Here is a 16089-nt window from a genome sequence, read left to right as displayed (position 1 = left end):
CAATTGTACCACCTTTCTGAGGCCCTCCAATGTTGTGGCACTAACATTACGAGCCCTCAGCCTATCTGCAAGAAAGCCACTTTTCTACTTACTGATGCAGTGTGTTGATGTTATTGTAGTTACATTTTGAAGAATCTTCACAATACCTTCCCTGACACAAGGTCTTACATATAGGCAGATGATCGCCTGGAAGGCAGGTGACATGTGAAATAGTTTCTCATTGGATGTCCCTTTCCCACACCAACCTGCAACTCAAAGACTATAAGTGCATCTCATGACAGCATATATAAAGCCTTACCTATAGTGAGAATTATTACAGATAAGATGATATCAGAGTGTATGTTCAAATGTTCAAAGGTTATTAGTATATAAATGGCCTTTCTGGTATTATTTAGCATTCTGTAGATATTATTCATTGCATGAATACTCATTAAAAGAAATGACTTGTCTGCTAGTTTTTATGCATAAATGCTAGCTGTTGCTTATTTCACACAATGAATACATTTGCTTTACTATAGATAGCAATCATAATAATAGTGAAGTCAGGATATTATTTTCTGATCCACTGGAAGGTGATATTTTTGTCATGCCTTTCAAGGCCTTCTTTCTAGACTGGTTTGTGGTGATATGATGTTTTGGCTAATAGCTTTATTATTAAGATTTGCTGTTGAAATCTTTTGAACATAAAAGTATTTTGATATGTATTTGCTAATGTAATAATACATTCTAATTACAGCAATAGTTTGTGTTGGCAGACTTAAATATTCTCTCAAGAAAGTGCTGTTATTTTAACATGATACTCTGCTTGGACTAAAATATGAAATATCTCATCCAGGACTTATAATAGCCAAAAGTGCTGCACTCAAAGGATCAAACTGACACTAAATTAATTAAGGACCGACTGCTTCTCATGTGTTGACTTGTGCACAGCGGGAGTTTTGACTTCTCCCAGCATTTTGCTTTGCTGTTTGCACACAGCTCACTTCTTCCTGTAATGCAAGCAAACGCCACTTGCAGAGGAGTGTGCATCACATGTCCGAGGGAGAAGCACCACAGCTAGCATTTACACACAGGGGAACACACTAATCCTATCCTTTAAACTGCCTATGTCTTTGAGCAGCAGAGTTTTGGCAAATTCCATTTCAATTCAGTCAGATCAGAAAAAGGAACTGAAATTCAATTCATTAACTGAAACATCTTCATGGAAAATGATGGACAATTTTGAATTCTTTAATTGAATTGAGTGAATTGAAATGGAATTGACACTGACTTTGCTGAGCAGATAATTAAGAGCAGGGAAGAGAAAAAAAAGAAGAAAGAAAAAACATTTGGGTTGGTCCAACAACACTGTTAGTATCCATAATCATTTATGTGGCTCCTCATTCAAGCAGGATCTCTTTAACAGGAATTGGTCATTTTGTGGTAGCTCAGCAGTGGCAGCAGTGTGGAAGTAATGGTAAGTAGCAGGGCTTATAACTTAAAAGTATGCTGGTTTAGTTCCCTGGTAGGCAACTGCTGTTGCACCCTTGGGCAAGGTATTAAACTCAGATTGCCTCAGTTTAATAAATGGATTACATGCAGGAACTGTAAGTTATAAGAGTGATTGCTAAGCAAATGCCATGAGGTTGGTTGATGTTCTTTAGGAAAAAAACGACTAATATTAATGGGTTCAGTATAACAGTACTTTGTTTAAGGACACCCTTTTTCATCTCTGTGGCTGGGGGGATGTTATATTTAGGGACCTATGGCTCAAACCTCTCTCAAAGCTCTGAGCTCTCATCCCCTGGTGTCCTGCTCCACCCCCTGCTTCCCGATTTGGCACCCTGAGTAAAAAATATCAAAGGGAGGCAGTCTGTTCCCTAAGGTTGCAGAACCATTCCTTGATGCTATTCTTCACCTTACCTGCATATGAGACACTTTGACATCTCAAGATACTGTACATGTTTCAGCGGAGCACTGTGTATTTGTGTGGTGCTGACTACAATAGTCTGTTGCAATGCTGAAGATATCAGATCAGGTTATGCGTTGGAAGCTGGAAGAGCACGATCAGCATTAACTGAATGGAAAATAAACAGATGCAACAAAGTGTTATGAGTTAAAACGTGTTCTTACAAAACTCATGCTGCCCCCAGCAATCTAATCAAAGAATACTGACTGTAGCTTTATATTTGTTTTTGATCATTTTGTTTGCCTTGCACTAAAAAGCCCTCTGTCCTTCTTCAGCCCTGCGACACTTTTAAACCAACGTTCTCTGTTTTACAGAACAAAGTCTTTACAAGTCTATCCGACTACTAGAAAAATAAGCATGCTTTGGGTGCTTTTTAGTCACCCAGTTATCTATGTTACCCATGCAAGCATAATGAGACCTTCTTAAGTTGCCACAGCAGTGCAATAGCTGACATCCTAAACCACTACTGGATTGTTGTATGCAAGGCAATAATCATCAGAGTTATTATGAGATCCTGTAGTCCGCATGGCTTCAGCAGCAGGCCGATCCAATTGGAATACCCAGCCTCCAGAATGCTGATCACCTGATGCCATTGTGGAATCTTTCACTGGGAAAAAAGACTCATTGGGGGAAAAAAAAAGCAACAAAAAAAAAGAACAAGACAACGTAACCCCAGTACATCAACTGGAAACTCTATGAGACTAATGGATCAAGGTTTAGAATTGACATAGTGTTTCAATCAGTTCAGGTAATAATTAATTGCTCTCTTAGTTCAACCACACCTAAAATAGAAAAGAAACAAAAAACGTCTGCAATCGACTATGTTAATTTTTTTACGGTTTTAACACATTGCATGCTTCCTGAAATTGGCTTGCCGCTGTTAGGATATGGTTAGGCACTTTCTACATAAACGCTCTGAATAAAAGGTTAACGTATCAAGTCATTGAAATAGAAACATCGATATACAAAAAATAAAAAATAAATTCTGAAATGCTGGAATCAGCCTGGGAACAGAATGATAACACAGAAACAATACTTGGGAGCAATATCCAGTCAAAGAAACAGTAACAAAGAAAAAAAAACATAACAAATCTGAAAAAAATCTTTTCCCATGCACTCCCAGCTGATAAAAGCAATTTAAAACATCATGACATCATGTTTAAAAGTTTGATCAACATTCACTTTCTAACACTGGCTCTAACATGTCCCTTTAAACACTAGATCAATCCTGTGTACTTGACCCCAATCCTTCAAATTCTCTCTGGCTTCAGATAAGTTTTGGTTGTTTTTTTTTCAGTTTTACCTGCAAACTTAAGATCAACCTCTTCAAAGGGACACCATAGTTCTAGCTTCTCAGAATGTTGAGACATCACCGAAATCTGTGTCTGTTTTCTTTGACCAAGAGCTTCAGAGACACTCATTCACAGCTAATTCATTCAGTGTTGCTCTTTTGGTGTTGTTGCTATTATTATTATTATTTGGACAATGAATTTATCTAATTCCCCCCTTGAGAGATAGCAGCCTTAGTCAGGTGAACATATCCAAACCCACAGTGAGGTTTCTGCAGGCTGTCCATATCGGAAGGTGCAGAAAACCACCTTCTGTTTTTTTTCAATCATTGTAATACATTTTCCTCAGTACCACTGCACAAATAATATGTTATCTTTGCTCAGGTCAGTAGCCATGAACGGGTATATTGATATGCACCTTTTAACAAAGAAGTGAGAGGGGTTGGAGGTTTCATTGACAAAGCTGCCATTTACAGTTGTTTTGTATAAAAAATAAACAGACAAAATCACCCAGTTTCCACTACCACTTCCTTCTTTTAAAACTGTTGACACCTCTTGTGTGTGTTTGACTTTCAGTATTTTTTGACAACTTATCCATACATTATGTGTTGTGCACTAGCTGAGTATGACTCAAATTGATTTTTGACACTAGTGGCGAGATGAGAAATGAGTCTGAAAGTACTTTGAAGTTCAAAATGTTTTCGACATAGGTCTCCTTCTGCACGGTGCGTTGACCTTTCTGGGTTCGTTAGTTGGTAGTGGTGTGACTTTATGGTAACTGTAAGAATATTCTGTTTCATGATTATCTGCTCTGCAAAGATTACAAATTAATTTTGTTAAGCAATATAGCATTCACATTACTTGGCACCATTGGCAAAAAAGATTAAATTCTTGGTAGCCCCAAAGAAAAAAACAAAAAAAAAATGTAAACATAACTTTTTTTTGTCTTAAGATAATTTTGCCTTTTCCTAACTCTAGATACAGTATTTTTTTACTTTTTAAATCTGCAATAAGGTCATGCTTTAGCAAAATGTTCTTTTCAAGAACATTTAAAATAAAATACTCTTATAGTGAAATAGTTTGAATCATTTTACAGATCATAGCCACTAATGCGTTTTTTTTGTGTGTTTTTGTTTCGTTTTGTTTTTTTGTATCGTTCATGTCTTAAATTTTCATGCACATAGCTCATTGTTTTATCCCAGTTATTTACACTATATACAAACAATACAACCATACTTCTAGGGCATTCAAACAAAACTATACAAATATTCTGTTTGTCTCTTACCATGTTATTGTCCTCTTATTTAATGAATAAAATAATATATATTTTTAAATACAATCCCCTTCAGATAAATGTTTTTTTTTCTCCATGTACCTTCAACCATCTTTATATACAGGCGCCTCTCAATAGTCAAAAATACGGATTTGTCTCCCCCCTGTTTTGGGACTTGCTTAGGGACCCTTAAAGGAATCTCTAAGAAGTCAAGGCAATGCATGTGATTCCCCTCAAAAGCCTTTTACAGCTTCTAAAGTTAATTTAGAACAGAGCAAGAACCCCTATCAATATAACCATTAGAACGAAAAGGGAAAGAACAAAAGGGGCAAAATAGTTAAAAAAATAAAGAAAATGAAGAAATAAGGCAAATTCAAAGAAAGGAACAATTAAAGAAGACTTATTACTTTGTTATTACATACAAGGCATGACTGGGTTGGGTGACACTACTACATTAACATAAAAACTAACAAACAAATGAAAAAAATCACAGAACATAGACTTCATTTTTAAGCACGCAAGAGACAACTTTGCTCAAAGGCATGCATTTTTCCTGATGAAATTCAACAGTACAGGGCTTACAGACAATACAGGCTAGCAGTAAAAGCGCCATGAAAGCCAAAATGGTAACAAAATGAATTTAAGCACAGAAGACCAAAAAGAATTAAATATAATGAAAGTAACACTGCTTAAAAAATTAACCATCCGATTCCACTTGACATCATCCTTCCGTGAAAAAAATTCCAAAACGAGAATTGTTCTTAAACCACACCCATATTCTGTTCACACACCTGTCCTACATTCATAGGTAGCCCCACCCCTTGAAAGCTTAATGTTGGGGTAGAGGGCAGCTTCACAGGAGAGATTTCTGACAATGATTTACCTGGCAATGTATCGGAGTGTGTGTAAGTGGTTAGATGTGTTTCAAGCAAATTTTTGGTTAATGTTTTTTTTTTCTCTGAAATGAATTAGTCTTATTTTTTTGCAAAAAAAAAAATTTAAATAAATAAAATAAATATAATTAAAAGCAGGTCCCAACATGTTCATGCACTGATTCCATATTTGACCTTTGACCTTAATTCCTCTTCTTTTCTTGATCCAGTGTTTTTCCCTTTTTCACAGTTTTTATGCTCCCCCCAAAAAGAAAAAAAATCCATGAAAAAGTGCAAAGAATGCCATGAAGCAAATGTTCTTTTCCCCCCACATTATAGTCTCCCCGACAGTTTGGATTCCACAGACTTTGCCAGCCTCCCCCGTAATGAAAGAGAAAAGGAAAAAAAGGAATACAAAAGAAAAATGCTGTTGTACATGTAGTAGCAGAAGTAGAATCAGTTTTTTTAGTGCTGTAGCAATAGTAATTGCAGTTTTCAGTGAATTCTCTTTTTTCTGGGGGAGGAAGTGGGGGAATTTTTTTTCTCTTGTAAAATGTCTCTGGTACAAACAGAAAAAAAAGAAAAAAATAAGAGTCTGGAGAGTGATGTCACATTGTGAGGAGACTCCTCTGAACGCTCTCATGTTCCTTGGCCTTTTTCAATTCTTTCACTCTGAAAAAGAAAATAGAGGACATCTAAATCACAGGTCCACACCTGAAACACAAACGTACAGGACATCTTATGTCTCAAACCAAGCAGTCCAGAGAAGACTGGATTGCAAGAGGTAGCTGGAAGAATCCTGGTAGCAACTGGGTGTCAGTGGGAAGACAAACGCCAGCCAATGACAGACATGCTTTCATTGAATTTCCATGCTCATTTGTCTGGCCAGATTTGGATAGGTTGCATAATGGTTAATCAATGAAAATTCACAGTGGGGAGTCTCTTGTTATCAAAGCAGATCACTTCATCACAAATGAGAATGTGCAGACATGAACACAATAGTTACTTCTGAGAGTCTTTCATACTCAAGCACATTACACAAAACAGTCTGCATCAGAGTCAACTTTGGACTAGCATTTTGCCCTGAGTGTCCAAAAGAATACCAACTCAATGTAGCTCATATTTAGGTCAACAACATAGAACCACCTTGGGATTTCTGAACTCGTCTGATGCTGTGATATTGATATTTCAGCAGGAGGAACATGGTTAACATGAATTAACTGAACACCAGTTAATCGTATGTTTCAATTGACTCATGCACCACAGTGTCCAAGAGTAAGAACAGAAATGGTGAGCTTAGTTGGGGCGAATGGCCTGTTCTCCTCATAATATGTTCTTATGTTATGTTCTTATGAACTCTGCTTAAAGGTTTTCAGCTGCAAGTGGTTTTGTGGCATTGTTGGTTTTATTTTGATGCTCATAGAATATACACTGGGTATTGAGAAAGGGAATGACTCCAAATTATTCAGGGACTTCCTACACTAATCTTTGTCTAAGAGAGTAAGAACCTTCTTTCCATGAACAAATGCATGGCTATCTATATTCCCATCCCAGAAGACATCTCTTTAAAGCATGGCACATCCATCACTCCCTTGTCTAGCAGTATAATTCCCATTGCTCTCCTTCCACTTTGGGAAACAACAACAAAGATCTAATACATGGGAGAAAAGTCTTCATATTTTTTGCACTTTTTCTACATGTTTATGCCCATATTACACTTACACAGCCATTGTCATGTGATTAATTGTTCAACAACCCACAGGCTGAAAACCTTACAGTGGCTGAGAAGGTAACGGAAATGATTATGGGAAACCACGCGAGAGAGGAATTCTGGGATTTATTATGTCCTGTAGATTTGTTTTGGTTGCAGCACATTTACAGAGCAATTAGTTACAGTTTCAGTTTGTGGAGATTCCCTCTGACTGTGTGGCTCCTCACATGACGACAAAGGGCATAGTAACCAGTATAGTAAGATGAGGTGACCTCAGAGCTGTGATATAAAATGCTCTCTATATTTTCTGTGTGTTAACACACGCTGTGTGTCCAGAAATGCTTAATGTTAACGCTATTTAAGTTAAAACTAAACTTCAGTTGACTGAATGGGTTCAACTGAATTTGTAACACCATTGCAGAAGTCCTCTGGGAACCTGTGTGACATCAGCACACAGACTGTAGCAGAGCAGAGTTGGCGCTCCAGGGAGTGCTGCCTGGGATTCAGAGGAATAAGTAGGCAGTAGGCATTGTGAGCCCAATAAGTCTACAAACCTGAGACCCACTCTCAGATCAGAGGTGGAGTTCCCTCTCCCACCCCCAACCCACCCTCTGCCAAGGCAACACAAGAAACATAAACATGAACAGCCATGTGTTTGTGATAACTGTCCACACAGGAAGTGACACCATTCTGAACATGCCTTGGGAGTAAAGAAGCAAGGCCCGTATTTGTCACTGGTCATGCAACATCAGTCAACATCATCCAGCAAATGCTTTAGTGAGAACAAGAAGAACAACAATGATAAATCTTATCCTATGCTCAAGTGGAAAAGGAGTGCTCGTTCCGTGCTGAGGCGTCATGTCTGTGGGCCGTGGTTTGTTAACTTCTGCTCCTGCTCTCAGTCACAGGGTCTCAGTCCGTCTGTGGTTCCAGTCGGGAGCTCTCATGCAAGCAGGCATCAGGCAACAGTGAAGGAGGATAGAGAGGGGCGAGACAGAGGGATGGAGAGGGAAAGAGTGGAGGGCGAGGAAGCCTCAGGAGGCAGGGAGGCAGAAGGAGAGAGGCAGAAGGAGAGAGGCAGAGAGGCGCAAACTCAGCTGCTAAGGCTGCACTCACCCGCTTGAACAGTCTATGGTCCATCAAGGGGCTTGGCATTAACAGCAAAACAACACCAAACAGCTATTAGCACACAGCAGGAACTGTGAGGGAGAGGGGGATCGGGGAGGAGAGAGCCAGAGGTAGCGGGGTGTCCCTGGGTCACCTTATAACCCCCCACCAACAAAAAAATGATAATAATGGACTTGAACATGTCAGACACAGGATACCTGCTCCTTCTTAGCTGTGCAGCTGAAAGCTATTGTACAGCAGGGCTTGTATGTAACCAGTGATCTACCTCTGTTAGTATACCTTGTCTGGAAGACCTGGAACACGAATAACGCTAGTGCATCCACAGCAAGGAACAGCTGATTTTGTGACAAAGATCACCACCAACCAGCCTTGGTCCATGCTGGCAATATCTTAACCTTAAGCATTTAAACTGTTTAACTGTTAACTAAAAAGTATCTCTGTGTAGCCAGCTGTCAAATCAACTCAACAGAACCCTGACATTAACTTTGACTGCAACCTTGCAGTAAGATTCAAGTTTTCCAGTGAGGTTTGTTTTCAGAAAGCAGCAGGAAAACACACAGGCAGGCAAGCGTAAACAATTTCTCTCTCTCTCAAAAACCATAAATGAGAACATCAAAGATCTTATCTTGTGTGTGTGAGTGTATGAGGTGAGGGCCTGAGCAGTATGTAGATGCATATATGTTTGTGTGAATTAGAACCTAGGACTCTGAACAGCTGCCAGAAGGGGGCGGTATTGGGGTACTCACCTGTGGCGACAGCGGCGCAGGAACCTCATGATTTTGCGGGCGGCCTGGTCCTGCTTCTTAGTGAGCAGACTACTTCTGCAGAGAGACAAAGGAGCTCGGGTCACCTAATATATCCCACACATCTGTCTCTCCCACCGCTGACCCTCACAAAACTGTCTCTCACACACCTGACTCAGTGCCACACTTACACCATGTTAATTACTCCACAGGTGTGGTGCTATGATACAGGTATAGTATATTCTTACCACTGTTTTTAGCTTGATAATCTAGTTGGGTGATGAAATGTCTACTGTCTTAAGGACTGCACATTTATTCACTTGGAAAGGATTGTTTCATAGGCTCATATCTGCAATATCTGCAATTTTTTGGGGTGGGGGGGGTTAAGATGTGCGATTAAGATGATTATTGGTTTTTGCAGAATTTTCGAAAAATAAGCGTGGTAAGAGATATGGCCCAAAAAACAAAGTCAATTTTCTCTTAGAACTGCTGCTATGGTTTTGGTTATATGCACTGAAAGCATCATCCAGGATAGTAAGTCACCGGTGTGCAGCGGTATGCTTTGCCGAATTTTGGCACTAGCTTGCGGAGTTCTTGGCTCTGGCTCCTCAGCGGTGCAGTGAATGTGCTCGGGCTCGGTACCTGAGTTTGTGTTGCACCAGCGCAGCGGTGGCGGCCCGGCGGTGGGGCCTCAGCCTGCCGCACTCCTTGTAGCTGCGGTAGTATTGCTGGATCAGCACGGCCGCCCGCCGGCTCTGCTGGAACTTCTTCTGCTCGTGGTAGCTGCGGAATTTACTCTGGATAAGGATGGCGGCCTGCGTCATCTTCTTGTAAAGTGCATACTGGGGACAGGGAGACACAGGGCGTCAGCAGGGACCAATAAGCTGCCCTCCAGATCACATGATCAGCCACTCTACTCTCTCATATCCAGAGTAATGACATAATTAGGGCAGTGATTTGACTAATACCCCCTTTCTAACAATGCTAAACACATTTACACACAGACTGCCAAGACAAACATAAAAATCCTGTTACCTTCAAGGCTATCCATGTCAGCTTGTAAAGGAGAGAGACAGGAAATGAGGAGACTGTGAGTCAAGAGCATGGATCATTCAGGGCATGGGGCTGCACCCATCTGTATTTGGAGCTCAGGAAGTTTATTAATGTCTTTCAAGTCTTTGGGCTGAGGGAGGTTGTCCTAAATTATGTGCCAGGGCATTGACACATGAAGGTTTGAGAGAATGGGATCACACTACCACAGTAAAAGCCTTCAGGGGGCTTGCAAGAAGATGCACAAGTTACTTGTTACACTCCCACTTCCTACTCAGAGGCCACATTCCTTCTATACCTGCCAAATCACTGAATCTAAAATTAATCTTCACTCTGTGGGAGATGGAGCTTTGGCCTGTAACCTGAACTTTCTTTCTTCAACAGATGAGAGGCTGTAAGAATATTGGTTGCATTGTAATCACTCCTGGAAGAGTACATATGCAGTCTGATTATGAGAACTAAGCTTAGACACGTCAGGGAGGTCTGACCTGCCTAGATGCCCATCCCTATTCCTGGTGGAATGAAACCAATGGCTCCCAGTCACCGCGGATACACCTGTGGGCTCTCAGTCAGTGAGCCGTTGGTTTTGTTAGATTAACTATGGTTCACAATGTTCCAGATGCCAAAAACCTTACAGTGATCAACACTTGTAGAGCAGAGGAGACAGGTTTCCCCCTCTGACAATCATGTGAAAGCCTTGTGAAGGCTCAGTTCTTAATTGCATTTCCTTTGTACAGTCAATCGTCATTAAAACTTGTCTCATCAAAGTCATTTATTAGGTTGCACCAGTCAACTGCTCTCCTGGCTGGCCTTGGTAGTGCTTGTTGGTTATGATTGACCTAGTCCAGATAATTAATTTTCTTTAAGTGTAAATGCAAATCTGCTTAAGTTAAAGCTAGCTCCTTTAGGGTTTCATTTATACAGTATCTTCACTTAGCTGAGATTTTCTTTTGGTAAAGAAAACATTTTAAATCCATATTATTCAAATTCTGGGTCTAATTTAGTCTGAGAAACAGTATTTTCATTAGTGCAGTCCAGCATTTTTTACTGCTTGCTTCTTCCTAATGTTCTCATGCTGAAGTTCTGCCACTAGGATGGGACCAGTGTGGGACTGTCGGAATACAGGTGGGCTGCCCCACTCTCCAATTAAACTCTGGCTTCCTGCAGCATATCTCTGTCAGTCATCCCGAGGCAATATCCAGTGATTTAATCCACAAGACCAGCATGTAGTTCTGGGGGTTAAGATAAAACAGACACAAAGGTCAGGCTACCTGTTTGTACTTCCTGTAACAGCGCTGAATGACGGCAGCTGCTACTTCCTGTTGTTCTGGCAGCGGGCGTCCCTGTGAGGAGGAGAAGTACAGGGGTCAGTGTGAATGGGATGCGGAGGGTGTGCAGCCAGTGAAGGACGCCGGTCATCCTGCGCCTAACTTCCTTTCAGCTGGTCACCTGGTGGGAGTGATGGTGACACTGTGGACAAAGAGACAGGGGAGAAATTCCACCTCACTTCTGGAGCGGGGTGACGACTGCCATCCCGCTCCGATTCGCCGGGGAGAGCCAGAGAACAGATGCCTTTGGACGACAGCAAACAGTGTGAGAGGTGGAAAATTCATTAGAGCCGTCTGCGGGGGGTGGCGAGGGCGGGGGGGGGAGGGGGAGGGAGCGAGGAGAGGACTCTTTAGGTACAGGCAGCAGCAGAGTCCAGGCAGGTCATTCACAGAGACCAGCAGAGAGAGCAGTGCAGTTATTCCTTTCAGCCAGGCCATGCTCTGCTCAAGCTACCATCTCCATGCTGAAGCCACAGGGACTGAGGAGTGTGTGTGTGTGTGTGTGTGTGTGTGTGTGTGTGTGTGATAGAATAAAAGAGAGACAGTATGGACTGTGTTAACTCTGGTGGTCACAGAGAAGGTTCATCACAATGCATTGTCTTTCACTATGAGAGCACATATTAACACCCAGCAGAATTCTCCATTGACACAGCTGACCTCCATCACGGTCAGCTCTTTGTGGAACCAGTCCAACCAATTCAAACCGCCTGCTAATTAAGACTGAACGTCTGCACCAAGGAACCCAACCTTACAAATGGTAAGGTAGTCGGACTGTTAGTATACCCACTAACAAGGACAGGGGAGTGTAGCCATTCCTGACCCAGAGTGTTTGTGGGCGAGGCCCTGAGCCGCAGGCCCGGGCTGTACCTTGCACTTGCGGAAGGCGGCCTGCACCAGCCGGGCGGCTTCGTACAGCTCCCGCTGCTCCGGGTCTGACAGGGTCAGCTGGGCCAGGTCTCGCTCCACCCGGCTGTTCGAGGCGCTGAGGAAGTCGCTCCAGTCTGCCGGGGAGGGCAGGGCGGGCTTGTCCAAGGGCCCCTCGTGCAGAGGAGACCCACCCGGGCTGAGACTGGGGGTTGAGGAGGGCGTCAGGGGCTCGCCATATAAGGACCTGCAGAGTGTTTGGGGGGGGGGGGGGGGGGGGGTTACATAACAATAAAGCACAGCAATCAGAGCCATCTTTATCTCCAGGAAAGGAAACATGTTACTGGCCAGTCTTCCTCCCTGAGACCTTTTGTTCCCCATCCTTTCAATTCAGCAGTTTCTGGCTTATGTTCCTAGTTTTCCAGTTTCCCCTGATTCCCCGGTCTTGTACTGAGGCAACACTGGATCTGTTGTCTCTTTAAAATAGCACCATGCACCACAGGCACCAAGGCAGTCAGCAGTTCCAGGAGAGGAAGTGTGTTAGAGGCCAGCCTTTCTGGGGCTGACCTTATAGTGTCCCTGCTTTCCATTGAGGAACTTCCACTTAGCTGTCATAAACTTACATTCACTCAGACTTGATAGTTTTATTGTTATAGTCCTACACTTATTTACATGATGTCGCATGTAAATATCAATTATCAATGGCTGGTTTTTTCAACCAGGGAGTCAGTTTTGTGACAATGTTTTCTCATGTTCACTGATGTAAATCGTATTGACAAGCACAAGCTTATTTATGCAATGGGTACCAAAGGAAAATATGATTTAATGGACTCATTTTCCTAGTGACATTGTAACACAGAAGGAGCCGGTGCACCCGGGGAACTTAGACGTAAACTCTGTCAAGGGCATTGACTATAAAGACATTTTGTATGTGTAGTGAGTGACCAGCTGCACCAGTAAGAGCATGAGAAAGAGAAAGAGAAAGAGAAAGAGAAAGAGCGATAGTTTGGAAACCAGCAGGACACTGAAAAGGGACAGTATTTGCTTGCTGTTTATTTTTCCTGTGGTATTTTAGTTCATCATTTTCTATTGGCGGATCCTTGAGAGTGTGCCTTAGAAGAATTTTTGTTTTATTCCTTGCCTCTCAGCTGCTTTATGATAAACCCTGGAAAACTTAAATTCCAGCCTGCTGTCTGATCACTCCCAAACCAGACCAGGCCTACAGCATGTGACTGACATCTATAAGACTACAAATGTAAAGCCCAAGCCCACATGCACATCTTACCGTAGGTGGATGATGCTGTGCTGCTCCACATCTCCCAGGTAACTGGCCAGCCAGCTCATGGTGTTACTGACCCTTGTGCTGTCCAGAGGCACCGTCTCCACGGTGACGAGGTTCTCCCGCTTGATGCGCTCGGGCGTGGCCTCGATGATGTGCTCTGCCAGGGTCATCATGTTTACCTGTGACGGACAAAGGCATGTGCCTTAAGTGTTGCCATGCAACCACACGCCAAGCTTACACTCTGTGCCTCCCCTTGATTAATGAGCAGTCGCTGGTCAGCAGTGCAGGTGGAGTGAGTGTGGCTTACCTGCAGGTCGTCCATGTGTGTCAGGCAGTCCTGGTTCTCCAGGTCCTCCCGGTAGGAGAAGAGCATTTCTCGATCAGACATCATTAGCACCTCCAGCGGCTCTCTCTGTCGCAGCCGAGTGGCCAGCTTCTCCTTGCCCAGGCTGCCCCCACCTCCCGTGCCCTTCCTGCCCGAGCTGCCTGCTGGGTACTGCTCCCTGGAGCCCCACTTGGTTCCCCCACTGCCACCCCCACCCAGGCTATATGCTCCCAGCTTGGACTGGGACACCCCCTCCTCCAGGCTCTTGTCAGGGCTGAGGGTCTCAGTCAGTGGGGTCTTGGGACTGCCGGACAGGGCGTGAAGCTGCTGCTGCTCCATGCTAAGGGGCACTGACATAGCCTTGTCAGGCCGGAACAGCTCTGGGTTGGGCTTGTGTTTCTTGGCCAGGGGGAGGTCCCGCTGGGACTCACTGCTGTAGTAGCTGGAGGGCTCTGACCTGGGTCTCCTTAAGTCTGCATGGGCAACACCAAGCAAACACATTAAAGGCAATGAACGATAGTTAATCTATTTTCTTAATTGGCTGTGTTTAACTGGAATTTGCAAAAAGCTGTGGAGGATGCTTTTTTCATCAAAAAAAGATTAAAGGGTTGGAAATAGAACCTTATCCAAAGCCCATCTACCTCCATTGCTGGTGAAAGATTGCACTTACCAGGATTCAGGTTGGTGGTGGTGCCGGCAGTGGAGCCCTTCTGCCCAGAGGACTCCATCACGCTATCGCTGGCCCATGTGACCATCCAGCTGTCGGAGGAGGGGGCGTCAGGGGCCGGGGAGAAAGACATGCGGGGGGTGGGGGCCAGCGAGGTTGGGGGCTGCTGCTCCTCTCTCTGCAGCTGCTCCAGGCACTCGGCTAGCTTGGTATGGCCGCGAGAGCGGGCGATGGACAGGGGCAGGCGACCCAGGGAGTCCGGGATGGCTAGAGCCCGCCGGTCCCACTTGTACAGAACCACTGCTGCTTCCAGGTGGCCAAGCGCACATGCCCACATCTGCAGGAACACCCGTCCGGACAGAGTGAGATACGTGCAACGCACTCAGACAAACATCACCTCCGAGAAAATGATCTTTCCATGACCTGCAAGCTGTCAGGTAAAAAAAAAGCAATCTTGAACGATCACAGCCATGTTCTACATGTGGAACTTGAAAAATTTCCTTCAAGGTGGCATTTTCTGTGTCCCAGGCCCAAATCAAGCTGATACTATCCTTTAATCCATGTAGTGTAAGGACTGATAAACATTTTTTGGTATGTATATAATATCTTATGTACACTACACTATCCTAATGTTCTCTTCCAGTGTTTTTAGAAGCCTGGATTGACGTCTGGGATGAATAAAGAAATACCACATAAATACATTATTATGAAAGACAGAACATCATTCTGAACAACTCATGTCTGCACTTCTTGTGTATTTCCACTGACTCCTTTCTGCTCACCAGTGGGGTGCAGGAGAAATGGTCCACATTCAGAGGGTCCACCTCCAGCTCCAAGTCAATGCTGTCAGCGTGTTTTGTGCTGTGAATGTAGGGAACACCAGGTCAGAGTCAAATATTGCGTTTGGAGTATAGACCTCTCCTTTGCTCCTCTGCTGTACATAAACAGTGTTGAGGATGGTGCGACTTTCAAGGTATGGTCCAAAAAACTAATGTAGATGTCACAATTCTGTGTGTAATATACTTATTGCATATACACTGTGCTCCTTTCATTAAATGTGTGCATATATTTTTAGTGCATGAATGTTGGTGTATTGTGCACGGTGTTGTGTGCGGACACACTCCTGGTGTGTGTTTACAATATGCTGATACACTGCTGTTGTGTGTTAACACAGACATGCTGGTGTATGTTTACAGTGTTTTGGTGTACTTGTATGTGTTTACAGTGTGTTGAAACGCTCCTCATGGGTGTTTACAATGAGCTGGTGCGCTTCTGATGTAAGTTTAAAGTGTGCTGATACACTCCTGGTGTGAACTGTAGCTCCTTGGCTCACCGCCACTTGATGAGGGTCTGGATGAGGGTGGCGTAGCCCTGTCCAGCAGCCAGGTGTAACAGGGTCATGCCTCGGAAGGTCTTGGAGTGGATGAGGTGTTTGGACTTGGCCCAGCAAGGGCGGTTCATCATCTTCTCACATACCACCACCACACGGCTCTCGAAGGAGCTCCCAGCCTGACCCTGCACTGTCACACACTGAGGCACACACACACAAACAGAGCAAACTGTCAGCATAGATTCTCTACAATTACAGCATATGATATGTTACATTGAA

The 16089-nt window shown here is 43.4% G+C and overlaps 1 protein-coding gene across 9 annotated transcripts in view; it reads right to left on the bottom strand.

Moving 5' to 3' along the window:
* Window positions 1-5222: 5222 nt before the first annotated feature.
* The window catches only part of camta1a (calmodulin binding transcription activator 1a), a 309841-nt gene continuing 298974 nt past the window's right edge, over window positions 5223-16089 (bottom strand). For 2 of the 9 annotated variants that reach the window (XM_036532706.1, XM_036532708.1), the window contains 11 exons: window positions 15814-16010; window positions 15263-15341; window positions 14484-14817; window positions 13796-14286; window positions 13492-13667; window positions 12210-12453; window positions 11286-11357; window positions 10000-10020; window positions 9607-9806; window positions 8968-9042; window positions 7821-8240 (listed from right to left, as the gene is read on the bottom strand). In XM_036532706.1, the coding sequence (XP_036388599.1) occupies window positions 8006-8240; window positions 8968-9042; window positions 9607-9806; window positions 10000-10020; window positions 11286-11357; window positions 12210-12453; window positions 13492-13667; window positions 13796-14286; window positions 14484-14817; window positions 15263-15341; window positions 15814-16010 (2124 nt within the window). In that variant the 3' untranslated portion in view covers window positions 7821-8005. Of the gene's footprint in view, window positions 6055-7820; window positions 8241-8967; window positions 9043-9606; window positions 9807-9999; window positions 10021-11285; window positions 11358-12209; window positions 12454-13491; window positions 13668-13795; window positions 14287-14483; window positions 14818-15262; window positions 15342-15813; window positions 16011-16089 lie in introns of those variants that run through there. The other 7 variants (XM_036532715.1, XM_036532709.1, XM_036532711.1 and 4 more) reach the window with 7 other exon arrangements.

This window comes from Megalops cyprinoides, chromosome 7 (genome assembly GCF_013368585.1).
Source record: "Megalops cyprinoides isolate fMegCyp1 chromosome 7, fMegCyp1.pri, whole genome shotgun sequence".
In the NCBI taxonomy this organism is placed as follows: Eukaryota; Metazoa; Chordata; class Actinopteri; order Elopiformes; family Megalopidae; genus Megalops; species Megalops cyprinoides.
This window is presented reverse-complemented; position numbering and strand designations above follow the sequence as displayed.